A 26,906-nucleotide genomic window follows, 5' to 3' on the forward strand; every position below is an offset into this window, starting at 1 on the left:
GCCACCGCATGCTGCCCGCCCAGACTGCCGATTGGGTGAAGCCGACAATTGTTGGCACAGAGATTGGGAATCACTGTCGTAGACAACCGATTTAGATGGAGATAAGAGCTTGCACAAGGCTGGTGGGGCTTTCCATATATATGCACTTTTTTCTTACCAAAAAAGGGAAGAAACAGTGAAGGGACAAACCCCCATAGGCTGTGACAGCATTCCAAGATCTTCCACAACAGAGCCAACGGGAGGCTCCAACAGGTGAACAGCACCTAACTTTTCTGGATCCTCCTCTTTTTCCAACTCTTCCTCAACCAGCAAGTGGTACAGAACAATAGCAAGTGAATCTGACGGCGACCTACTCTAGATAGAGTGGGGCCGTGCAAAACAGACAATGACCTTTAAAAGACAATATGCTAATAAATAGCTGTGGCGAGGGCCTCGGCTCTCCACACAAAGGGACCTTGGGAAACCGGCAGAGTTTTAATCAGGTGTGCCTCTTTTTAAAAGAGCCTGTGGCCACATAATTGATCCCAAAAGGTAGGTCCCTGCGCAGAACCTTGGGATGCCATTCCATTACTATAAAGAACTAATAGCACTCTTTGTTTTGCTCTCTGGGAGGATGGGGAGATTTAAATCTACTGTATATTCTTGTGCTACAAAGGCCACAAATGGTAAGCATTTTAATGATGAAAATGTTTTGATGTCTTACACCTACTGAATATGGAATAAGAACGTGCGTGTGTTTTGCCCCTCCAGTGACAATGCATAGGCAAACAGCCTGGCCAAGATAAAAAGGCAAGACGATGAAAAAAGTCACTGAATCAGTGTTATTACTGATTCGGCTGGAAAAAATCATGTGTGCGCATCTGTGTGTGTGTGTTTGGGGGGGAGATGGTGAACTATAACACCAAAAGTGCCCTCCTTAGCTAAATGTGCTGCTACTGCTGCTGCAGCCATTTTGCCCAGAGTTCTGAAAAATAAGGTACCACATTAGAATTCCATCTGCATCTCTGTCACCTCCACGGCAATAAAAGCACCAATGCATGCACATACAAACACACATAAACAAACAAACACACACCCACACACACAAAAAAGCGGAACTGATTTCAGTGGTAGAATACGATGTTGTTCCACAGGTTAAAGACAAAAGCAAATGATCACCCATCAGTCCTACGTTAGACATCAACGTAAAAAAGAGAAGGCAGATGAATGACCCCAAAAACAATTAATCTCCGCCTTCCCCTATGAGTGCTGCCACTGATTTAGCGATAAAGATGAGATAAATGAGTGTGGAGCCTGCCAGTGGTTTCAGTGGCTGCCAAAATGCTGTTCCTGACTACAGTTAGTCAAAGCTTTTGTCTGCCACCGCAATGTAAACACATGTGAACCCTTGGCAGGGGAAAACACATCTTAGCTAAACTGTGGTTTAGACTGATTACAGGCTTGCAGATGCTGCAGATTCTGTCGGAGAAAAACAGCACTTGAGGAGGGATCCTCTCATTTCCAGTTGTCAGGTGAAACCACGGCGGCCTGCTCCTGGCACTGCTTGCTCTGGTTACATTGGCTCTGGTGTAAAGTGAGCTCAAACGTAAAGCTGGAATCTACTGTTTATGAAAGAGTGCCGCCACAGTTTCTATGCTCAGTTTAACGGTTTACGAGATTAAACTCCAAACAAAGGTGGTTTTCAAGTTTTCTATTTTGTTATTTTGATTTGTCTGCTTTGGTTTGAAAGGACAAAAAACTTCCTTGTCCAACTATTGTACAGAAAAAAAAAAAGATTACGGACTGTGGTTTTAAATGTCTGCCTCTTTGTAACTGAGGTAGTGATCTCTGGAAAATAAATCAGGTAATTGCATTACGTTTTCCAGTACCATAAAGAGATCATCTTTCCCAGCTGGGTAAACACATCACACGCAGCACAAACATCAACTTAAATGTGAAATATTACACCGATCAAAGCACGATACTCCAATTTATTCCTTCCAAGCGCAGCATAAACATGGAGAAAAGAGCAGGGACAGAAATCAAAAATATTTTGCAGTGGTCCTCTCTGAATAAAGATATTGAAGCCAGCACTGGAAGAAAGGCCCAAAACATAACTTTTTCGATTTGGAACAGTTGGATCAAATCAAATTACCTTCTCCCAGAAAAGCAAAGACTAAGGCACGCTTTCAGCCTAATTCATCACACTTGAATAAATGATGTGAAGCTTAATAAATATCACATACCAAACATTTTGTACCAGGTCGACAACTAAATGTTCCCTTAATTGTCACAGGATTGATGGACAATATAGTTACTCTCGCAATTTTCAAATTACTCAACGTTCCTGTTAATTGTCAGATTGAAAATCCAAGGACAGAACTCTTTTACAATGCCTCCATAATGCTAACATAGCGCCTTGCCTCCAAACCATCCCATAAAATCCCATCGCTGCACTTAATTGTTCAATATGAAGCCAAAGCATCTGAGGTAATTCAAATGTCTTTCTCCGATGAATATGTGCAATTGTCCTCTTTTCCTATTCTAATTTAATGCCATCTGGGGAAGGTGATTGGCTCTGTGTTGCCATTGCTGCCAACCGGGGTCAGCCTAACCATCAAGCGCTGTAATTGAGTAGTTAGTGGCAATTTTCTCCCCTAATTTCCATCTGCGAAATCCGGGCCTGGCATGGCAAATAGCGCATTACACAGGCGCGATTGTGGCAAAGTGTAATAACATCGTTTCCACAGTTTGAAAACTTCCCCTGAACAAATGAGAATCACTGCCGTACATGTCATTTTCAAAAACTCCTTCCTTCCCCCAGCACTCATCCTCCATCACACACATAAACATGCAAGGAAATACACACACACTGAGTTGAGACACCGTGCGGAATAAAGGATGTGGTGACGTCCCATTAACATATAGATAATTAGCTGCTCCAACCGCCGCCCTCCCTTCAACACTCTAATCCCCTGACAAAGCCTTTGACTACCACTATCACAAACACCATGTTGACGCCGACGCAGCTCTTAGGAGGCCATCTTGTTTGGCTTATTCACCATGACATGCTTCTATCGGAAGAAGATGAAAGAGGTGATGATTTATGAGGGTGTAATCCATAACCAATGCCATTCCTTGTGTATTTTCTGGGAGAAAAAGCCGGGGTGGAGTTGTAAACTAATGGACCGGCAGGTTTGAACGCTGCGACTTGATAACTTTGGCTTGGAGATTTATGGTGATCGTAAAGCTACGTCAGGGACAAAGAAGAGTGGAAATGTGAGTCGGACTACTAATGGCGAGGTTATCACACAGAATTTAACTTGATGCCGAACACATGCAAGCACACACAAAGGGGTTTATATTCCCATTTCATCATGTAGATGTGAATGCTTTATTCAAACTCTAATGATCTTTATTCAGAAATGTGAAAGGGATGATTTTAAGAAAATGTTATTTGGAGTAATACATTAAGCTCTGTCGGCTTGAGACACGATTCTCCCACTAACATAAATTCGATTTTATAACTCTAGAAGGAAAGACTCTGTGCTTTTCCCTCGTCTCTTCTCTTCGCTCTCTTTTTTTCAACATTTTGTAATTACTTTGACGCACTACATCAAAAGCCAAGTAATAATAGTTGTAATTTAATCTATTCACACAAGTCATTTTCATGAACTCCTGCCTCTCCCTGCTTAATGTGCATTTCATTCATTATTGATCACGCACTGATGATGTGGTAATGACAACGGCATTGTTTTTTTTTTCCCCTTTTTCCTTTAAATGTAGACCTTGTGATTCAGGGTTTTCATTACGGGAGGCACACAGGGTCTCTGGATTATCAAGGGCAAACAAAAGATAATTAACATGGGCAGGAATGCAGGACATTCGCGCCCCCCACCCTGAGCACCACCACCACCAATCCCACCTCCCCCAGTTTAACACCATCTTTCCACACAGTGTTCTTGAGGTTCACCACCATCCCGGTCCTTTGCACAGACCCCACAGTCAAACAGCATAATTACCGAGTGACTCTCTACTGGTTTTGCTCCTTTCATTCAGTCGCTCTGTCGCCTCCCTTCTCTACACCTCCATCTGTTCTTTATGAATGGAGATCAAGATAGTAAGGTTGTAGACCAGAAACCCTCTTCAGCTCAAAGATGTAGATGAAATGGAAAACTAGGACTTCAATGCATATTGTGATATGTATGGATGACAAACAGTTTCTTGTTTCCGGTTTTTGTTTGCAACTCCATATACTACATGCAGTGCGCCCCCTAGGGTTCAACTTGAAGAAATGCAATTCTTAATGGAAGGATAGAAATGCTACATTGGACATGGGAGAGCAGCTAATTTTATCCTCTAGTCTCATGGACTTTGTACATGGAGCATTATCGAAACAAAACCAGGAAAAATACTGCATGGCAGCAAATGAGGCTGGCCTGCCGGTCGTGTAGCCAGTTATGTGAAATATTTTGTCAGCTGATTTGTTTTAAACTTCCAGCGGTCTACATACCGTGTGTCCAAACTCTGCCACAAAAGTTCAAATTTTTCGATGCACTCAAGTCAAGTTCTGTAATGATAAAAAGGAAGAAGTTCCCCAAACGCACTGAAGATCATGGTGGTTACCACAGAATTGAATGGACCTTTGATTGATATGCACATGTTGATGAGCTATGTGAAAAGGTGAAACCGCAGAGAGAAAGGAATAAAGGACTAAACATTTTTGCTTTTCTCATACCTGGAAAGGTATGAGCCTTTGGTAAGTATTGAATCTATGTGGACAAAAAGAAAAAAAGAGCATAAATAGATGGTTTGCATCTCCCTATTCACTCGTTTCTTACTCTTTTGTCAGGGGTGTCCTAACAGAGCACTGTATGAACATTTTAAAAAATTCCAGGAGCTAGCTCTGTGAGATGCAGCCTGTCCATCCATCTGTCCACCAGTTTGTCTACCGACTTGCCTTCCTGTCTGCTCACCTCACTCGCTCCCTCCTGCCACACAACCAAAGACCACAGTAGTGTGTGACTGACTACTCCGAGTGAAAGTCAAGGATTTTTATTAAGGAGTAGGGACAGCATTCATTTTTTAAAACCTCCTCAATAAAATATTATACGGTCGCTCCACATTCCTCAGAATTATAATGACATGAATATTTAAATTTAAATGCATTCCGAGCACGCCGGTTTTCTCTTCTTCACGATGGCATCAGATCTCATTTTCTACTTAAGCTCCTCCATCATGTTTATGCATATCCACATGCATGATACATATCTAGGTTTTTTTAAAGCTCCTTAATGCAGGCCTGATAATTTTGCTTGACTTTAATGGGGAATGACTCCTCATTGGCAAGCTTTTCTCTTTAAGACAAAAATAAAAAAATATGATCAAATGCCTCTTTCATGTGGAACAGAGGGTGTTTTTGAAACTTCTCACTCCATCTCTGTCCCTCTGTTGCCTTGGCTGCGAGTAAATAGATCAAAAAAGGAGGCGCAACTTTATATTCTAGTTTTGAAGCATTCTGTAATTGGACGCATTTAATTGATATCCCTCAAGCCCATAATTATAATGTAACAAAGAAAAAGAAAAAAAGAAGGAAACAGTCATCGATCATCAAAATTCTATTTTACTTTTTTTTTTTTTTAAATGAATGAATACTTGATGAAAAATATGTCAAAATGGAAGAGAATTAAAGTTTATGATGCACTTTAACTCGAGAATGGCAAGTATTGATTGATAATGTCGGTGCGTATCATTATGTTCGATAACAGGAGTCCTTGAGGTTGGAATGGACCCTTGTGAGTTTCGCTCTCTGGGAGCTCGCGCTGTCTGATCTCTCCTCCTCCCTGACAAGGAGCTATCACTTCCTTTGCTGATGGAGAGGGGATGGTGCGCAGATAAGACTTTGTCATCTGCAGTATGTCTCTTCTGACATGCTGCAGATGACTCGCTTGGACTCTGAGAGATAGTTAATTGAAGGAGACATTAAAAACTCACCACTGTCAATCTGTATCTCCGGTTTCTTCTTTACAGATAGAAAGGGTTCCTCGATGGGCGCTGGCGACGCACATTTGCAATGAATGTCAGTATTTACAATGTGGGTCATATTCATTTTAGATTCACTGAGACAAAATGAGTTCTTAATGGAGATGGTATTAGCAAGGATACCATATCTTAGACCATATATAAAACAAGGAAATAAACGTGTTTTTCATTTTAGCTGATCTCTTTCACTCTGTGGTCGGTGCAGTGGGTCATATATACTGAAAGAAAAATAAAGTATATAAAGATTTAAAATCATTTGACCTCCTGTCTGGCAACCTGTTGAGCAAAAGAGTTTCTTGTCACAAAAAATAACCTGTTTGGTTTGATTTCTCTCAATTGTCAGAGCCGTTACATTTGAGAGGAGCGATGTTAAGGCCAAAATTAAGGACGGAGCGCCCATAGCGCTTCAGCCACCGGAGCTGTCACATATATGCAAGAGCCCAACGACTACATGTGTCGGTCAGAACAAATCAGGACTTAATTTTTACTACTCTCCTGAACGGATCCCTCTCTCTGTGATGCTGATGCTACACACTGACAAGTGACCATGGTAAAAATCTGAGAAGAGGACAGTCAACTCCATAATCACACCACTGTGCTCTTTATCTGTCACTGTGTCATGAACAAGAGAGAGAAATTTTCACGTGGGGAGACAGGGAGACAGAAATGACATTTCTTTTTTTCAGTTCCTCTACAGGTACCATGATACCGGACTTCTTTAGGGAACTGAACATGATGACGAGAGGCTAAAGAGGTACGAGCAGGACCAAAGAGAAAGGATCAATTTCAGTGCTCTTGATCCCGTGACCCCACAGCCCAGAGAGAGTCTCTCAGGGAGTCCTGGCCGAGTGCGCAAAGGCAGGGCGACTTTGAAGTTAGGTCGGGGGAGCCTGGGAGGATAGTACTGCAGATCGGCTGAGGACTGGAAAATAACTACCACTGTGAGTGTGTGTGTGTGTGTGTGTGTGTGTGTGTGCCCCCTGGTGAGTGTTTGTGCCTGTGGAGAGGAATGGGAGGGTTGGAGGTAAATGACAGTAACATGGCCACATCCTTGGATGAAATGGGTAGACTGAGGCAGATGGGGGTACTTGGCATTTCCTGCGCCGACAAGGCCGGCTTGTTTGTTGGTGCCTAATGAGCTCTCGGACTACTTTAATGAGAGGACTGAATCCATTATCATCATCATTTCAAAAGGAGGCCCTGGCTCTAAACAGCTCTGCACATTAGCAGGACTTACCCTTGTTGCACCATTTGATCAGCAAAGGCAGCAGGGGTTTTGACACACACACACACACACACACACACACACACAAATCCTTGCTTTTTAACACTACACACCTTTAACACGGCCTTGATGCGAACACACGCATGCAGATACAAGTAAATTACCCAAATGGCAGACAGAATGAGAAGATAAATTCACAAACAGTCGTGATGACCATTCATTTGTTGTCGTTTCTGCACAGAAATCAACACTGAAAAAGGAGAAAGAGGAAACTTTGAAGTCGAGCTATGATTCAAACTAACAGCCGGACGACGGACTGAATAAAGGACAGCGAAAGTGAGAGAGAGGGATAAAGAGATGAAGTAAACGAGAGAAGAAAATAGAGCACCTTCAAGGAGCACTGAAAGAGAGAAAAGAGCGAGAGAGAAAGAGAGAGGGGAAAAAAGGTTGTGATTCATAAATAAACACAGAGTGCATAGTGATATAATGGCATGCCAGCAAAGAGGGACAGATTCCATTTTCATCGCCTTCACCACCTTTTTCCAGCGACATCAAAGGACCAATTAAGGTCCCAGTGAAGCTGGCCGTCAAGGCTGCAATGGAGGTCCTGTCAGCGTTAGCCTGCCCTCAGTGCTCACTGTCTCTGTCTCAACCTCACTCTGCTGACACCACTGACAAGGACCCCTTACTGAACCTGCCCGCCTGCCTGCCTGTCTGCCTCAATACTGGTTACCCAGTATGTGCATTTCCCTTTCTCTCTCTCTGGCTTTGTTTCTTTTGCTCTTGTGCTCGTCTTACTCTTTACGGCCTTCTTGCTTTCTTTTCGCCACCTGCACTCCCCTCTTAAAAGTTTTCTCCTCTTACTTCATCGTTCTTTATCTCCTTATCTCTCTTAAAAGCTTTTAATTTGACTGTTTCACAGCGCCACCCCTCAGTGATACAGCACAAGGATCAGCAAACAGCTTTCTGAGAACTGAGCATCAGTGTAAGAGAAGAAGAAACACTCCCTCTCACGTTCCCCCTCTCTCTCTCTCAGTTTGATAACTTCTTCACTGCACCATTCACCCTCCCATGTCCTCCTCATGTATCTTTGGAATTACTGAAATGTTAACGTGCCTTTGCTGCCTTTGATATTTAAGACAAAAGGGTACAGATGTGCAGGCTGCACGCACACAGACACAGGGCCAACTGGAAATGGGGAAGGAGCTTTAATCTCACTCTTTGTCATGCTCCAAAGAGTTCCTCCTCCCTGTGTATTTTTCTGAATCTCTTTGGTTCATCCTTCGCCTACCTCTCTGCCCTTTTCCGTTTGCAATTCCCGCATTCATAATGGCACAGCGCAGTGCAGCACCGAGGGGTGGGCAACAATTAATGAGTGGCTGTTTTCGATCCACTGCTCACATTGTGGCTGCTACAATTGATTGCATCTCTGAAACAAAACCATACCAGGAGGTGTTATATTTTTGTGACAGAAGAGGAAGTACAAAAGAATGATTTGCAAGGAAAGATTTTAACTCTCATGGATTAAACAAACCAAGGCCAATATGGTTGCGAGACTGAAGCCTTCGGCCTTCCTGTGTGATGATATGTGATATTTAAACTTTTTATATATTTAAAGATTTCTTTTTTTTTTAGTTTTTGGAAAAGCTGTCAAAATCTTTACCTGTTTTTCAAAGGCACATGCAAACAAACATCTGCCAGCCTAACACTGACACACCATAATATCTGACATCATTGTATCGTTGTCAGTTGCCTGGCATAGTTTCATCCTGAGGACAACAATGATACCATGGCACAAAGGCAGCTGTGCTAGTCTCTCTCACTCCCTCTCTTCCTATCTCTTCCAGTGATTCACCCCCTTCTCCCTTCCTCCCTCCCTCCCTCTGGTATCTTTCTAGTGCAGTGGCCCCCGTTTACCACCATAACCCAAATTAGCTGGGCAGGCGTTATCCTCTCCATCGCTCTGTGCCGTTTGGAGAGGGGTGGTGGTGGTGGTGGGGATGTGGCAGAATTTCCTTTCTGCCTCTGTGACAGCGCTATCTGACAGCGTTTTACATCTCCCCTGCTCTCCCTTCACTACACTCCACTGTCAGACAAAGAAATTAATACCCCCAGTGACTGTGTTTTAATTAAGCAATTTCATGCAAATTACACATTTTAGATTGTCAAATAATATACTGCGCAAAATTGTAGGCAGGCTGATCTGATATGCATGGAGTGTTATTCTTCCAGGCACTGTGCATACATGGAAAATGAACAAAAATGCTAATTTCTAATCTATTATGCAAACAGTGGAGATACTTACATAGATTTGCACGCCATTCTCGGATAAATACAGCTCTTGAATTCTATGTATAGAATGACTGGGTTTCTTAAGCAGTCTGCCAATGTTATTTATCCTATTTTGTCTTTATTTTAATATCTGCTTTTTACTTTCCAGGCAATGTATTCCACTGCTCTCTGTCCCGACAAGCTGTGGTCTGTGTAGCAGGATAACATAAATAAATACATATGGAGCAAATCTGAGTCTGTCATTAAAAACGGTTTCAAAATTTCATTGACAATGAATAATGTAGGTGAGGGCTGTCTGACAATCAAAGCACAACTTGACATTCGGTAGGGAAAAAAAAATTTCTATTTGAATATTCTCTGTCCTAATACAGTCTAATGAAACATGGAGCCCTAACTAATATTAGTAATCCACACTACTCTTCATCTTTTCCCATTAGCACATTGAACTTATTTGGAATTCATTATAATCCACAAGCCTTTTAGTACACTGGAATCAGTAATGATGACAAAATGAATATAACATTATACTTTATTATAACCGACTTGATTTAATCTGGGGTTGCCGCCATATGAGAGTCCTCAGAAATACCCCTCTTGAAAACCACGGGTGTCAAAAGTCAGCGTGCGCAGGTACCGAGTGAAAAAGCAATCCTTATTAACTGAAAGCTTGAGGAGGGGTCTTGCTGTTTCTTTGTGATTCAAATTCATTTAATCAAAGGTTTGTTTCTATATGCTGCCACTTAATAGTGTATATTACCGCATACAATGAACCTCCAATGAATTGCAATCCATCCAGTGCCCCCTTCCATTTTCTTCTAAAGAGAAAAAATAGCAGGATAAGAGCAGGAGAAGGCGAGACTAATGGTAGGGTATGGGAGAGTTGTTGACGTGCTTCCTGCATATTCAGAACAGCGTGCCTTTCAATGGTTGCAGATTCATACAATAACCAAGACTTTTTTTTTCACCCAGCAGTATAATAAAACGTGGATGAACAATAGGGAAACATGTTCACCACACATTCTAAAACATTGTGGGGCAATTACAGGAGCTCTGAATATTCCTGCTCAACATGACGCTGCTCGCAGGTCCCTCGACAGCGTGCTCCTGCTGTGAGATCCTTTTTATTTTATGCCTCTCATCTCGCTGAAGTCAACTCAGGTCCAGGCCACCGGAAGACGACGGTCACAAAACAGCTTCTTGAACTCCCACGAGCTTCATCTAAGACACAGTATGGTGGCTTAAGGCTTGGTGAATACTGTACCGTGGTGGAGGTGAGAGAGGACAGAGGGGGGGGGGCAAAGCAGAGGACAGGAAAGGATGAAGGGCTTCAGGAGATGGAGATGAAAGAATAAAAGAGAGAGAAGAAAAATACAAAAGTAGAAACTGGTTGATATGACTGTTTACTTCCAAATTCTGAAAACATTAACTTTAATAAATACTTTTTACATTATTTGCATAATATACTGTCCTGTCTTCTGGACCACCTTTTAACCTCCTCTCCTCTTTTTGTTTTTGTTGTCTGTCTAGTCTCACATATCTTTTTTTTTTTGTCTACTTTATCACCATTCCAAAGTATAACTTTCTCACCTGCCACACTGAGGCGCTACCCTCCTGTTCCCTCCAAACTAAACAGTAACCTGATAGAAATTCAAAGCCCCCATCATCCCTCCGTGACTCTTGGGTGAACCTATGGAATCACTTGAGGCCGGGGAGGCCACCCGGAGGCCGCGTCCTGCAGTCAGGTCCCGTGCATGTAAACAGAGACTCTGGCGACGCACGAGACAGGAGGAGGGGGGGGTCAGGAGCTGCCGGGAACCATCAGCTGCACACTCCTCACCGGGTATTAGACGGTGATTAGAAGATTCGCTGTGCCATCTGATTACCACATGGCAACAGCCTTTATTGATCCCAGGTGGGCAGAGGGTAAATGTTTATAGTAAATCGCCTGGGTGAAAGGCAGGGGGAAAGGGATTCAAACACAGCAGTCAAACAGTGAAGCTCAGGCCAGGGACAGAGTGAGATTAGAGCTGAAAATGTGGCAGTGACAACAATTTGGCAAAGAAATGTGAATGATGCAATACGATATACAAAGAGGGTTATGGAGTGTTGGTAGGCATCACAAGGCTCCACCATGACATTATATCCCTGTAGTGTAATTACTGCAGTGATATTTCATAGATAAGGTGCCATGCAAGAGTTGTCCCACTCAAATGCCAAAAAAGGTTTTTAAGACAGCTTTGCAAAGTGAGTAATGAGGTATGCTTATTGAGTACGAGATTACTCAGAAGGTCATTAGTCACACGAATTGTTAGGCAAAATATCACAGTAACCCTCTGTTGTCGTCATGCACAAGAAAGAGTGAAAACTAAATGCCCTCAAATCAGGTTTGGTTACAGGACAGCCTCTGGAAACTGGAAATCATTCTTCATCATTTTTCCTGCTATTGAAGACTATGAAGCAAGAGGAAGACAACAACAGGCCTCGGTGTGTTGTGCTTGCTCATTAAGTCTGCCCAGAGGTAAGCCAATTGATCTCCAATTCATTCTCACAAACGTTAAATCGATGCAGAGAGACATGAAAAGCCCCCAGATTTTTACGACTTCAGTCAAAGATTCCTGAAACGCTTTGTAACGGCAGATAATGGTAATCTGCCTTGTTTGTGACTCACATCTGAGCGATCAATATGGTAAAAAGGAGGGGAAAAAAAACTCATGTGCCCCAAGAGGAAGTTGATTTCAATGAAAACAATGGAGTGCTTTTCTTTCCCGAGTCTATGTTGTCTATACCACCAAATAGTTACATATGCATGCACTGTGCTCTCCTCATTTCTCAATTCATTTATGGGGCACTGTAGAGCCATCCTCAAATCTAAAATCAACCCACTTCAAGATAAATGATGGTGCTCACAAACCTTATCCACTTAAATACACCACACTAAACTAACCCGCTAATTATAGCGAGTCCTTCTGAGACCTCCATCATGTATGCAAACGCACAAACAACAGAACTCCGCTGCTCTAAGTACAGTATGTGACACCTGAGCGATCCATTACTGCTCGTTCCATATTGATTGACAAAGCAGCAACATAAAGTAATTATAATTGATTCCAGATGAGGCTTAGCCTGCCATACACAGATCATCCTCCTCCTCCTCCTCCTCCTTTTCTTTCTCTCTCTCTCTCCATCTCACTCACTGCTTGGAATCTGAATAGGGAGCTCGGGTAATTAGGTCACGCTGTTAAATTTTTAATGATCTCTGAAATCATATTCATGCTCACAGTGTGTCAGGTACACGTACAGCCAGCCTGGAGTGATACATCACCATTCTATGACATGAACAGAAGGCCTTAGCCATTTAATTGTGTGACCTTTTCGACCGAGCACCGGGTGAAGCCATCAGGAGGGAGAGGTATTTAGTGGGAAAATGAGTGATTGGGTATTGGTAGGATGTACAATGCACAAGCTCGTCATAATAAAACAGAGTCAGACATTTTGTGTGTGTGAGTGTGTGTGTGTGTGTGTATTCTTTGCGAAGGAGGAGTCTGTGTTTGGGTAGTTTGATGGTGGTTTTCATGCTGCATTTTTATGAAGAAGGTGGTTCAGTCGGGGTCACAGTTCAGGCCAAAGGGCATTAAGGTCAGACACAGAGACAAAAGCTGGCAGCTATCCCATAATTTGTAATGACAGATGATCATCATCTGTCTGATGGAACATGTGGTGAGGAAGCAGGAAGGAAAAAAAAAATCCACCGCTTGTCCTCAGCGAGTCATCAGCAAACTAGAAGAATATGCCTCTACTAAGCCCTGAGTACTCTATGAACTTAAAGTCCCGGTTAGTGGCAGCAAACTGTCATTAATAGTAAAAGTTTATTTTCCACAAAAGCCAAATATTGTTATGGAGTACACAAGGATTACTGTGTCCACATTGAAGTGTATTGGAAATGAGTGATGAGATGATTCAGTGTGATCTGGCTGTGCAAAAACTGTGCTGCATACAATATTTTTAAAATGTTTAACATTTTTTTAATTCTATTTACTTTATTAATCCCAGGCTGGGAAATTACTTCTCTGCATTTAACCCATCACTGATTGAAACACACACACATGCAACATGCAATGAAACACACAGGAGCAGTGGGCTGCCATGGGGGGGTCATGTGCCTTGCTCAAGGGCATTATTATTAAACACTCTATCTCACCCAAATCTTTCCTGCCAGTCCGGGGTGGAATCAAACCAGCGACTCTCTGGTCACAAGCCCCTTCTTCAACCTCTAGGTCATGGCTGGCCCCCAATATGACTTTGTTGTTTCTACTTGACATTTACTCATTTATTTTATTCAATCATCTTTAAAAATGTTTATTGTTCTATGTAAACAGTTTCACTTGAGGTTTAAAGACACTGTTTTACTTTGAAGGAGGCAGACGTGCCAGTCTGTGTACATTCACTGTGTGTACATAGTGTGTTCGTAAAGTATTTCATATCTTTTTTTTCCTAGAGCTGATTTCAGGGTGGCATGATTGTACATTGTCTAAAGTGTAATGCCACCAAGATATCGTTTCAAGAGTTTGGTATTCTACTTGCTCCTGCTGTCTTTGTTTCCAGTTTTTAATGCTGGTCATATGACTCACTGAGAAAGGTGAACAGTGTTTGACCCAGTGCTTCATCTGTTTTGGGTGCTATTTTTACTTGGGAAACTCAGCAGTTCAGCTCTGTGGATGCTCTCTTGATCTCTTTCAACAGCACTTACAGATAGTCAGAGCATATGCTCTCTATACAACAGTGAGTCAAAAGACTGCACATAGACTATTATAAACCTACATGAAACAACATAGCGGAGAAGGACACAGTGAGAAACAGACAGGGAGCGCACAGGAGTTGAGAAGGAGTACCTTGTTCACCTCACACATGTAAAATCCTTCATTAGTGAGTGATTGTCTCATCCTGCAGCATGCGTCTGACAGTAACGTGGGCCTGATCCTCTATAATTACCCTTCGCATGGAAATGATTGCATCTTGAGTTTCCAAACTGACAACTCTATTTGGACACAAGTAATCCGCTTTCTTGGCTGCGGCTGATACCTGAGCATAATCTGCCCAGTCAAGCGGCAAGGAATGGCAGCAAGCTCTTTCGCATGAAACACAAACGATGAAGCCCCCCCCCCCCGTTGCACTCTGGTAATTTAGCCCATCCTGGGTTTGTGGGCTTTTTGAAAGATGTATACCCCCCCAATCACTGTGAGTGCTTGCATGGCTGGAAGGAAACAGCAATGTAAATGAGGATAGGTTGCCTGCCTATGTGGAGTCTCATGTGATCCACATATTAGCTAACTCCAGTATGGTGCAATCCAGAGATCAGATTAAGCCACATTCGTCCACTAAAAAGAGGTGGGTATTGACTGGATTGTAGACTTTCAACAGGGGATAAATTGCTCCGAACAACACTGGATACTGAATCCTTCCGCCGTTTTTTTTTCCTCTGTAAAATCGTATAGATTTCTATTGGTTTTTCCATGTAAGCACAGGAAAAGGTGCTCAGATACAGTTCTGTAGGCTTCAAACTATTTTACAAGAGAAACAAACACTTGACATGAAATTTAACGTGTTAACAAGCTGGTACATCAAGCAGACTATCGGACAGATGTGACATTTTTGTTGACTTGAGACATCCCGTGGGAGTTCAGCATGTATCAGTCACAGCCAGACTCTCGTCTATTCATAGCAATAATTTGACACAAATCTCAACGCGTTCTCACACATACAGAGGTGTTACAGCCAGAGCATTTGTGAAAATAAAATTGTGGATGTGAAAAAAAAAAGACAAAGACCAGGAAGACGAGACGGAAAAAAAAAATCAACAGAGCCTAGCAAAAAGCAAATTAATAGAAATGGCACCTTAAAACAGACTTAACAACTTGGTGCTTTCCATTCATTAGTGTGCCCTGGCATTAATACATCATTGTGTGAGAGGCATGAAGGACAGGCAGTGACGGGATTACACCCCCTTCTAATAGCACGTTGCTGAAATTAAAATTCAAAGGGAGACGATGCATCAGGGAGAAGCGAACGGAGGCAGTTGCATGATGGAGATGAGAAAAAAGAGGGGAGGATGTTGGGGTGGGGAGCAGGGAGGTAAATAACAGAGGATGAAATGACTCCCATAAATAGAGCGAGAGTCTAGAAGGCCATTAGGCGACGTAGCCAACATGACAAGGCAATGATGCCGGGTAAATACTCGCTATTTGTTCATTTAAATATCGTTTGCCTGGCTGAAATAATCATGACGAACAACCGCTGCCATAGCGGAAGATTAAGGGGCCAAATAACATGCAACGATATAAAAAACAATTTTGTGTAGCTCATTTACAGTCGGGAAAATAACATTTGACACGGAGATAGCAAGCATAGCTGATTTCATTTTCAGCAGAGGATTCTGCTAAATCAGGAGGGACTAACACGATCAGCCTTTCACAGCTTGTTTATGTATTTATGTATTTATCTATTTACATTACCAAGGGAGTTGTGGTGAATGTGTGGTTGTCATGTTTGCAAAATCCCCATTTCCTAATAAGGCTAAGCCTCTTCATATAAGCCTGGAGCCACAAAGCTAAGCTCTCCCACTCTGGCTGAATATCTGGAATCAAAAGGAAATCAATTGACTAATAAGAAAGGGTGTCACAGTGTCAATATCTGCTTTTTATTAGATGGAGACAGGATGTTACAGCGAGGCGAAAAGTCCACAAAAGGTGCGACCTTGATCTGAAGTTTGAGCGCAATTTGCCAGGCACTGAAATCCATCAGCGCTCAGCAAATCTCCATTCACAAGGTGAAAGGTGACAGAAAACTTTTGTGACATACGATCAGTTTCTGTGGATATTCTGAGAGAGACACAAAAAGAGTGTCTGGCCCTTTCAACTCTCCCCTCAAAGGGATGAGCCCCCAGAACTTCTGGTGCTGATGCCAGGACTGGAAAAAACAGAGGAGCTTTTTCCATATGCAGCTGTGGCTTTCTCTCTGTATGTGTGTGTGCGTTGAGCAGAGAAAGAACGCACACGCACACACACACACATACACACACAAAACAATCTGGAGAGAGTTGTGTGTTGTAACTTTATGATTTGATGTCTCGGGGCATCTGGGGTCACTAATAAGAATGTGTTTATGCAGAGTGTGAGTATCTTTGACTTTTTCTGTCCTCCTCTCTCTCTCTCTTGCTCCTTCGCTCTGTTTTTAATTATTTACAGTTTTTGAGGAAAAAAAGAGATATAAGTAGTCAAGCTTTTGGACATTTCTGATGCTGTGCTGCACTTTCCCTCTGAAACTTCATGCATATTTAAAGTTAATAAAGCATATTCCTTACCTTTTATCCAGGGCTTTTTAATGCAGTGCATAAAGCAAGAGAAATATGTATGTGCGTGAGTGTGTGTGTGCGTGTGTGTGTGTGTGTGCCCAATCAGTTATCTACTCAATAAGCCAACTCTAGAAAGACAAATAAAAGCCACAATCAGTACCTCTGCAGGTTACAGCAAATTCCTTGACAGTTTCATGAACTCAGACCAAAGCTCTCACAATACATACTTAATATAAATAAAGTAACATACAGCATTAACAAACCTCTGTCATTTATCTGTCACAAACAAGTGTCAAGAGTCCATTGGAAAATCATGAATAAATGAAGCGGTGGGGCAGTTGTGCCATAGGGCGGCGCTATGATGAACATCTGAAAGGTGCATTTAATGACAGCTATGTGAAGCTAAACTAAGCGAGTGATGAGAAGGTGTGTGAGCAATATGTGTGTATTACAGCTTTTATGACTACTGTAGGGCTGAACTACACTATGAATAATTTACTTTTACTTGTACTTTTGATGATTAAAAACATTTATTAGCAGAAAATTCCTTTTCATACTTAAGTACATTTAATATCAGATACTGTAAGGCTTTCACTTTCAACATGACTTGTATGGGTGAATTTCACTTTCACAAAGCACATTTTTAGCATGATATCTTTATTTTATGACGGTTGGGTACTTTTTACAACACTGCTGACTGCAGACAACAAACTACACAGCACAGACAGAGTGAGGACAGCATGCTGCAACTGATTAAGTGTGGGAGCGAATTCATGTGCTGTAGATCTGGAACAATAATAATCCATTAGTCAATCAAGAAAAAATGAACTGGCAACAATTTTATATGATTAATTAGCTTTTTAACTCATGTGTGAAGCAAAAATGCCAAACATTGTTGTTGGCTGCTGGTTCCTTCAGTGGAGTTACAGCTTTTCTCAGTTTTATATAGCTGAAAACTGAATATTTTGGGACTTTCGGATGGATCAACAAGCAATCTGAATGCATTCATAACCAAAAGTTGCCTGACTCATACAGGCATAGCCAACAGTGTGAGCCTGTTTTAGCTTATCACAGGCGCAGCAGCATATGACAGGGGCTAAGCGAGTACAGAAATACTTAAGATATGTTGTTATGTAAATGACATAGTGACAGAGTTGCCATGATAGTGACAGATTGACAATCAAAGTGCACTGAAAACTGTACATCTTAACTTTTAAAATGCCCTAAGCAGTACATATCTCAAGAATACTATGATTTTTTTAACATTCGAACATCAGCGTCAATCAGATATCCAGAATACACTGTCTGAGTGGGCTGGTCAAACTGAGGTGTGTGCACATGTAGGAGGGTGGCATCTATGCTGTGAACAAAAGGCTGCTGGATGGAGGATTTGAAGCAAAGTCTTGACTGGGGATCCTCATAAATCACTGGCCTAGCGGCTGGATTCTGACAAGCCTGTATAGCTTTATCTGCTTCTGCCGTTCGCTCACGTGCCCGCCTGCCTGCCTGTTCAGCTGCTGTTTATGCATATCCAGTGGATATCCCACCTCTTCTCTCCTCTTCCTCTCTTTGGATGGCCCTGCTCCCTCTTCCTCCCTCGTCCTCTCTCTCTCTCTCTGTGCCCTCCTCTTTACTCCTTCCCCAATCTGATCTGTTGTCTGCCTCGCTCCCTGTGATTCCCCTCCAGTAGGCCTGGTCTTCTCAAGGCCTGGCCAAGCCCAGAGCCTCCCAAAGAACCTCTTTCCTCCTCTGCCTGCTTAATTGATTCTGTTGGGGCAAGAAAAAAGAAGAGATATATACCTCATTATTTATTTATGCTGCCCTTTGATATGTGTGATATTTAAGAAGGGTTAATATGTATAGGGTTAATCCTTGAGGGGTGAGATGTGTGAAATTTTCATGAAGTACTGACCAATAAGACCAGATAAAATGAAATAAAATGAAAGTTGGAAGTTGCGGCACTGGCCTCTCTCCGTGGGACGTTGCTGCGTTCGCATACCAAAAAATGAGTCGGGGAATGAAATGAACTTTTGAGGAATTTATTTTCCCTATAAAATCTTAAATCCAACTTTCCACAGACCACCCGGGAGAGCTTGCATATTTTCTGCTGTTATTTACAAAGAACAGAAAGTTAGGCAAAAGAAGTGATGGTAAGGCAATTCTGGTATGGCAATTCTGAAGCCAAAAAAGCATTTCTTATGCCATTTACTTTCATGTGTAGGCACTACATGTGTGCGAACGCCCACGCACATGTATGTATAGACTGTGGGTGCTGACAGAGGGAGGGGAGACCATGCTCAGAGGCTGGTGCGTAGAGGCTTGTGGGGCTACGGTCCCAGCATATTCATAAATCAGGCCTTTCAGGGAGCTGTCAGAGGCTCCATAATGAGGGTCATTACTCAGGCAGGGTGTCAAAGCTACTATCACAGGGACCCGTCCCTGGAAATCACACTCACTCTGCTCCTTGTTAAATAAACAGTGCAGTATACAAAATGGCAAACAAGCTGAGGGTCAATCTGATGCAGTGCGGGGCCAGGCAGGCCTCCAGAGTAATTTACCCTCGGGGAATACCTCTCGGCTGGGGAGATGGATTATAGAAGGCCCTCGAAAAAGATTAATGGAACTAAAAAACACAAAAAGAGGAACAGCGGAAAAGAAAAAAATGAAGGATAGTGAGAAAAAGGAGGGATGAGGAATTTGGAAGGTGAGAGTGGACTGACAGCTGGATAAAAGCAGTTGTGTGAAAGAGAAAATTCTCCTGTTACACTGAAGAAAGCAAACTGTGCATGAGATTCTACATACAATCTTTGCTGCTTTATAAATAAATAAACAAGAAAAAACACATTGTCAGAGCTTGTTTTTGCTGACATGAGGAAGTGGCACCTATCTTCAGTCTGAGCTCACTGTGCTGATGCAATGGCCTGGTAATAACAGCGTTGGGATCTCTGCTATCAAATATTCATCCTTTTATTGCCTTGCTAATATCTAACACATGGCTTTATTAATTTCGGGGTGGTGGAGGTGGTGTGGCTTGGCAGGTAATCAGAGAGCTCAGATAAAGAATACGGACGTCTGAATTGTCTCTGTAGTGTGAACGTTCCCCATGGAGTACAACTACTTCTGCGTTTTCTATTAGACCTCGTCTTTATTTTAAGTTAATTATTACTAATTATTCACATTTTACTTCAGATGTCATGTCAGCACATATTTCTTAACTCAGAGTAACCATTATGCAGTAATTTCACTCATGTCAAAACATGCTCATCTCAACACACCAGTTAGAGAGCAGTTAATATTTATACCATTAATTTTGGTTGTAATATACTATATCTTATCTCTGTGCGAAAGGACACCCCACCACACCACCACCACCCCCCACGACACACACACACACACGCATTAATCAGTACGCTGTGCAAGATTCAAGAATGTAATATTTAAACATGGTTTGAGCTAAAAAGAACCATTTACAGACCCAAAAACGTTCTTAATTTCTTCCACCGAACAAAATGCAAATTATCAAAAACGTTGAATCTTCCGGTCCTTCCTTGTTCCGCAATACAAAAACAGTGCAATTGTCACATGGGGTGCTTTCAAGGACAAAATACTGAATACTTCCAACAGAAGCACGGGTGTGCCCTCTTCTCTGTTCTCCCCGCTAACCAAACAGCTAGAAGTGTTGCCTGTTTTTTTTATTTTTTTTAACCCACTGATTTTCAGCTCACCTACCTGAAGGCAAAAAGATTAATCTTTTACATCTGTGAGTTTTAGACAGGCGCTCATGCTGTGCGAGACACTGCTAAGGCTGCCAGCCCTTACGCAATGCCAATTAATGATTTTGTCATTTCGGTGATGGTGGCGGGGGGTGGCGAGGGGGTGGGGTTGCTGGGAGTTTGTGATAGTACTTTTAAGGCACAACTGCCATTGTAATTTACGGCCATCTGTTTCAGTGCCAGAGTTGTAACGGGTGCACATGGGGGGGGTTAGAGGGAGGAGAGATGGGAGTGAAGCTGTGAGGAAGACAGTAGCCGTGTGATGATGCGTTTGTGCGACTAGCTAGCGTACAGCGCACGCTGGCTGCCATGTCTTGGGGACATGTGGGGAACATATGTTGTCTTGGAGCCCCAGGGCTGACATTGAAGATGAGGAAAGACAGTACTTCAAGGCAATGTTTTCCCTGAAGTGAGGCTGCCACAGCCTATACGGCTCGGAGTATTGACAAGTCTCCCGTGGACCACCAAACGCTGAGATTTACACACAAACGTAAGGGGCGACTAACAAAGTGATACCAGCTGAGATTCCCCAGACTGAGAACAGAAGAGGACAGATGCCTCCCCAAAAACCGGATCATTTCATCAGATTAGCCTGGAGGAGATGCATAATCACACACGTTACTCTACACGCACCTGCGGCTGTGCTTGTAGCTGTAAGTGTACTGTGCGGTAGCACAGCTGAGCTGAGGTCAGGGGAACATTGTAGACTACACAGTTCCGATTCTGAAATAACATGCAAGATTGCTGTGCTTGGTGCTGTGTAATTACTGCAAAGAAGGCCTTGATGCTCGTGTAACAATCTGAAGTAATGTCGTGCAGCAAATTCAAGCACTTCTACCATTTAAAACACGAACATCTTCTTCATTGTCTTCCACTTTCATCACAGCAGTAAATGTACCCCATAATGACTCTTAGATAAGAACAAATCTGTGGGCCACATACCTTAATATGCTTAATAAAACTCAGCATCCCTTTTCTATATACCACTTTCTGAGTGCATATGCTGAGTACCTAAATTGAACTAATCAAACCTAATACACTACCTTGTGAGAGCAAAGTTAGCATGTCGTTATGTGCTGGAGCTGGACCAGGAAAACACAGCACAACTTGACACCAAAATACCGGATCCCTCTATATAATCTGATGACATAGGCAGCTAAATGCAACAAAAAAGGTTGGTGCAGACTTTTAAAAGCACTGGAGGAATTTATTAAAACCACTAGTTCTGTCTAATACATAGCGTATTCCTCAGTGAGTTGGACTTAAAAACACTTCACACTCAAACGCAGGGCTCTGCAGCTTGATGGCTGGCTGAGAGCAACATGATAATTGACCCAACTTAATATCGCTGAGGTGTTTGTATGTGAACAGCACAAGGGCCTTCATTAGGGCCTCGCTAGCGGAGGGCCTAAGTGTCTCGCTCCCTTCTCCCTTTCAGCTCCATTCAGGCCTATGATGAATGGCTACAGAGATGGACTGCTGCCGAGGGAGAGCACCTGACGGGCTCGGGCAAAGCCTTGGATGATGAATAATGACTCTGTAGCCATTTCCCCACAGGAAGCCCTCAGACATCGGTCGGTCCTTCTACAAAGGAAATCCGGTTGACAAGCTCTCCTTAACCAGGGACCCAACTTTATCACGGCTAGGTGTAGCTGGGGATTGCTGAGACAGGGTGAGACGTCACCTGCTTGAGACAGGATTCATCATCTCATCAAAGCTGGTGTAGCTGAAGCGAGTGAAACAGTAAGAACGTCCTTTCTCTTTGAATGAGGAAGAACAACTCAGCAAAAAGACAAACTGTCTGCGAGGACTTCTCAAAAGCGTTAAAAAACGGGAAAGAAAAAGAGGCAGGGGAAGAAAGAGACAAAGAGGGAAAGGAGAAAAAAAAAAAATCAAAGAGCACATTTGCAAATTAACTTTGACTGCTCAACAAGGAGCGTGTGTTGACAGGGGAGAGAGATGATCTGATTTACTGACACAGGCAAAGGATAGAATGAGAGCAAGCAGAGAGGCACGCGAGACAAAACAAATTCAATCATCTTTTCCATCAAGAGGAAAACCTTAGCCTTTCCTCCACAATAGACCCCCCCGGCTTAAATCAATTGCAAACAAACCTGATTCTGCGACGAGACACGGGGGGAATAAACAGTAGCTTTCAATTTAATTCAGCCCCGCGCCCTGGGAGAGGAAAACTTTCATCCATCACTTTCATGTGCCTCGCAAGGCAGCCGTAACTCTAAGTGCGTGGTGGAATCGGTGACAGCGAGGAACGGTAAATATCTCTCAACAAGCAGCTCCGCTGACAGTCAACGTGTTTACAGCAGTATACACTTGACAGACAGCGGCACTGAGCGGCAATACATACATGTTACGATCAAGCCTCTCTCTGCTTCTCTGTCAAGGTACAGTGGGGAGGTGCCCTGCAGGAGGTTAAGGATTTACATCAACAGTCTTTCAAGTCTTTCACGTGCATCTCAAAAGACAGCCTGTAGTGTGTTTGTCACTGTGAGTAAAGTTAGCATGATGGTGCACGTTTTTTTTGTTTTTTTTTTTACAGTGCAGAAAAGCTGTTGGTAGAACAAACGTTAACAGCAATAAGTGCGTCCGTGATGCAATTTGCACATTTGATGACATAAATGTGTATCTACTGCAACACTTCACGGCTTTGACAAAGTTAAACAATTCATTTGTCGACATTTAAAAAACTTTCACCAAGTTGACTGTGCGTGTGGAAAACATAATATCTGTTTCATCTTTATACATCACATTAAGCAATGCTCTCCTCTTATGTCCTTCATTCCAACTTTTTGGCTTTTAGCTCTTCCTGTCTTGTACCCCTTTGTAGACGTTAATTCCGCCTAAAAACAAAAACTAAAGTCCAAAGTGTTTTGCTTCACTTCGGCGCTCTCCACCTGCTTTCATTTACTGAGCCTCAAACTATTTCTTAAGGGCCCCTGAGCTCTTAAAGGCAGCACTGCAGCCCCCTATCCAGCATCCTGTCCCCATGCATTGTGTCTGAATGAGTAGGTGGTCTATGCAGTAGCTGTCTCTGCCAAGCCTGCCGAGCTGAGAGCTGGGTCATTAACCTGCCCTGAGTGATGATGAGCATTAGCATACAGCACATAGCTGGTGAAACCTACCTTTAAGTGGTGTGTGTGTGTGTCTGTGTGTTTGTGTGAGAGAAAGGTAAAAGCGAGTGTGTTTAAGTGGGCTACTGGTGTTAAAGCGCATGCAATGTTGAACACGCGTGTGAACGTTTGCGCGGGCTAGGTGGTGCGCCTGTGTGTTCGTGCGCGTGCATGAGTACGACTTCTACCCCTCCTGCTTCATGACTTTGTGCGACCACTTCCCCTCCACTTCCCGTCATTAAGAGACGCTCAGCCATCCCTTCCCTTCCTTCAAAAATATTCTCAGCAGTTTTTTGTCAATCCAGTAATAATTCAATTTAGCAGGACTGGCCGGGTTGGGACTGCCATTAGTTTGGAGGAGGTGATTTAAGATTGATGACTTGTGTCCCCTGGGAGTTGATTCCTCATCTTTTGCAAGGAGGGGAGGGAAGTTTGAGGAGAGGCGGAGGGAAGCCCACCGGTGGCCGGGTCTCTTCGGCTGCAGCGGGCGTGGGAGTCATCGAGCGAATTAAGGTTCCGAATTGATTTCCTCCAAATTTGAGCTGACTAATGTGACAAGTGGCAGCTGTGAGCGCCTCACCGCCGCGGCCTCGGCTGTCTCCTCCGGGCTCCTCACTGTGACACTGTGCCGATGCAGGCAACGTTGGGAAAGAGCTGCACCGCTGTTCATGCTCACAGGTACACACACGCACGCGAGCACACAGACACACACACACACTCTCACACACAGAAGCAAGAAAACACACACAGATGCAAGCACACACACACCGTAACAGGTTCACATGGCCACATCTCAGGGTGGAGACAGACAAAGACATGCAGAGGCGCCGCGGAAAAAAATACGCACACACAACGAGTGCGTACACATTTACACACGCACACACACCGCCACTCCACCCCTGTGACACAGTGCTGTGCGGAGCTGCTCACCCATCAAACTCAAGTCAGTGACACAAATTACAGCCGAGGACTGGATGAGGAGAGCGTTGCTTGGCCCTGACACAGACACACACGGATGCACCAACACAGCTGCAGCACTGACATACGTACGTACACACACACATACACACACACACACACACAGCTACAGCACTGACAAGGAACAGGTCAACATGATGACACTGGTGAATAATTCAAGAGAAAACTGAGAGTGAAAGAGAAAGCGCAGTGCACAGAAAGAACTGAGAGAGATGGTTGATATATACAGTAAATAAAAAGGAGGCACGGCATCACTGAATGCATACTGTACATACTGTATTCACACACCTTGTCATAGAACTGTATACGATCACAAAAATGTTTTATTCAGAGGCTGATAAAGAAGGTAAAGACCCATTAATCCATGACTGCGGTTATTTTCCACTGTTTTAGGACAACCTTTGCATTACAAATGTGCTTCCTTCAAAAAACAGGGAGAAATTCACTGAAGGCAAACCGCGTTTTCTTCCCCTGCAACAAACTAACGGGCAGCTGACGCTGTATTTGTTTTTAGCAGCTCTTCATCTCACCACTCTAAAAGTCACCAGGGGTCTGCCTCAGCCCCTGTGACAGGTTATAGACAGCTTAGAGGAATAGTAAGCAAACAGTGTCTTTTATTTTTAAAGAAAAAAAAAAAGTGCAGCCCTTGACGAGTCAACGTTGGAATTGGTTTCACGCATGAATGCAGCCTTTAAGACAAAAGCACCTCAGGAGATAATTACAGTGTCAAGCATACCCTGCCAAGTGCCTGACGATTGCCCAATATTTAGCTTTAATTAAATCAAAGCAGAAATGTAATTTCTCCCGAGTGAACTCCACACAGAATGGATTCCCAGAAACATACAACATGGCTGACTAATGCATTTCCTTTGTCCCTGTCACATTGCCTATCTCTTGTTATGACCCCCAAACCCTCCATGTCCTGAAGGTAAACTAACTCACTTCTTCCTCACGGGAAAAACTTTAAAGAAAAAGCAGCTTTCTCAGCTGGTGTGTTTACCTAATTGGAAAGCTGCCGCAAATTAGCCGTAAACAATTGGAAATTGAGTCCGGGAGCATTTCAGCACCGTTCTTGAGGTGAACAGTGTTGAAAGACCTCATACTGGGATGTGGCTGATGCTGCTTTTTCAACTGAAGCCATTTGTTTTGTCTTAAAGCACCTAACACCTGCTTTGTAAAACGTATTTTAACATATTTGACTAATTTCTCTTGTAACATACTTAACAGTAGCTACTTTGTCATCTGTGAAGCCAGTACAATGTGCCTACACGCTGAGGTAGGAACAATCATGGCTTAATAGCTGCAACACTTTATACAAAGCATAATATACTTTTTTTCCCATCAACATTTTAATATGAATACAAACATGGGGATATATGCATTAATATCCTATGCTGGATGAAGTGGGAACAAGTGAGGTATAAAACCTGCAGTGAGAGCTTACATCAGTCTTGATGATCAACGTCAGTGATAAAGTTAAGCTGAGGCTGAGAGCCATAATGTCGTGCATGCAAGGCTGCTTAGGGCACCAGATTTTTTTCATTAATGTGTGCATGCAAGTGTATGTGTTTCTCTCACCTCGACCAGGGAATTAAAAACAGCTTCCGACTGTTTGGACTGCTGCACAGAGCCTGTGGATGGCAAAAGGTCAGCACAAAATTAATATGGGCATTAATATTCGTAATGCAAACTTACAGCACTGTGTGTGTCAAAGTTTTGAGTGAGGGCTGCACAAAGTTTAATAAGACCTCAGTGTGTATGATATGTGCACACCACCTGGCAAAGTTCAGTTCACAAGCTCGAGTAAATGCACACATGTGCGCACACGCACACACACACACACACACACACACACAGGTATAAGCATGAGCATACAAACAGACACACACACATATGCACATTGTGAAACTCTGAAGCTACGTGAACATTATGAATGTTTTTGAAGATACTGATCAGCACAGAGTGCAGCAGTGCAGAGGGGAGGGGGTCCACAGGGTTTAATTGATTGTAAAACAGTTTAAAAAGTGCTTGAAGTGCAAAAAAGACTGGAAGGTTGTGTCGATTGCTAAGGGATGTAATTACTGTTATGATGTGAGGAGGGATTTCACTCTACAAATTCCTTTAAACTGTCGAACACTGTA

The 26,906-nt window shown here is 43.0% G+C and overlaps 1 protein-coding gene across 3 annotated transcripts in view; it reads right to left on the reverse strand.

The window, feature by feature from the left end:
- mdfic (MyoD family inhibitor domain containing) overlaps positions 1-26,906 on the reverse strand; it is a 112,973-nt gene that overhangs the window by 28,362 nt on the left and 57,705 nt on the right. The window contains exons 5-6 of one of the 3 annotated variants that reach the window (XM_046379330.1): positions 26,344-26,396; positions 10,736-10,863 (exon numbers count right to left, since the gene is read on the reverse strand). In XM_046379330.1, coding sequence (XP_046235286.1) covers positions 10,777-10,863; positions 26,344-26,396 — 140 coding nt within the window. In that variant the 3' untranslated portion in view covers positions 10,736-10,776. Of the gene's footprint in view, positions 1-10,735; positions 10,864-17,526; positions 18,654-26,343; positions 26,397-26,906 lie in introns of those variants that run through there. The other 2 variants (XM_046379331.1, XM_046379332.1) reach the window with 2 other exon arrangements.

The sequence above is a fragment of the Scatophagus argus genome, chromosome 22, assembly GCF_020382885.2.
Source record: "Scatophagus argus isolate fScaArg1 chromosome 22, fScaArg1.pri, whole genome shotgun sequence".
NCBI classification, from domain to species: domain Eukaryota; kingdom Metazoa; phylum Chordata; class Actinopteri; family Scatophagidae; genus Scatophagus; species Scatophagus argus.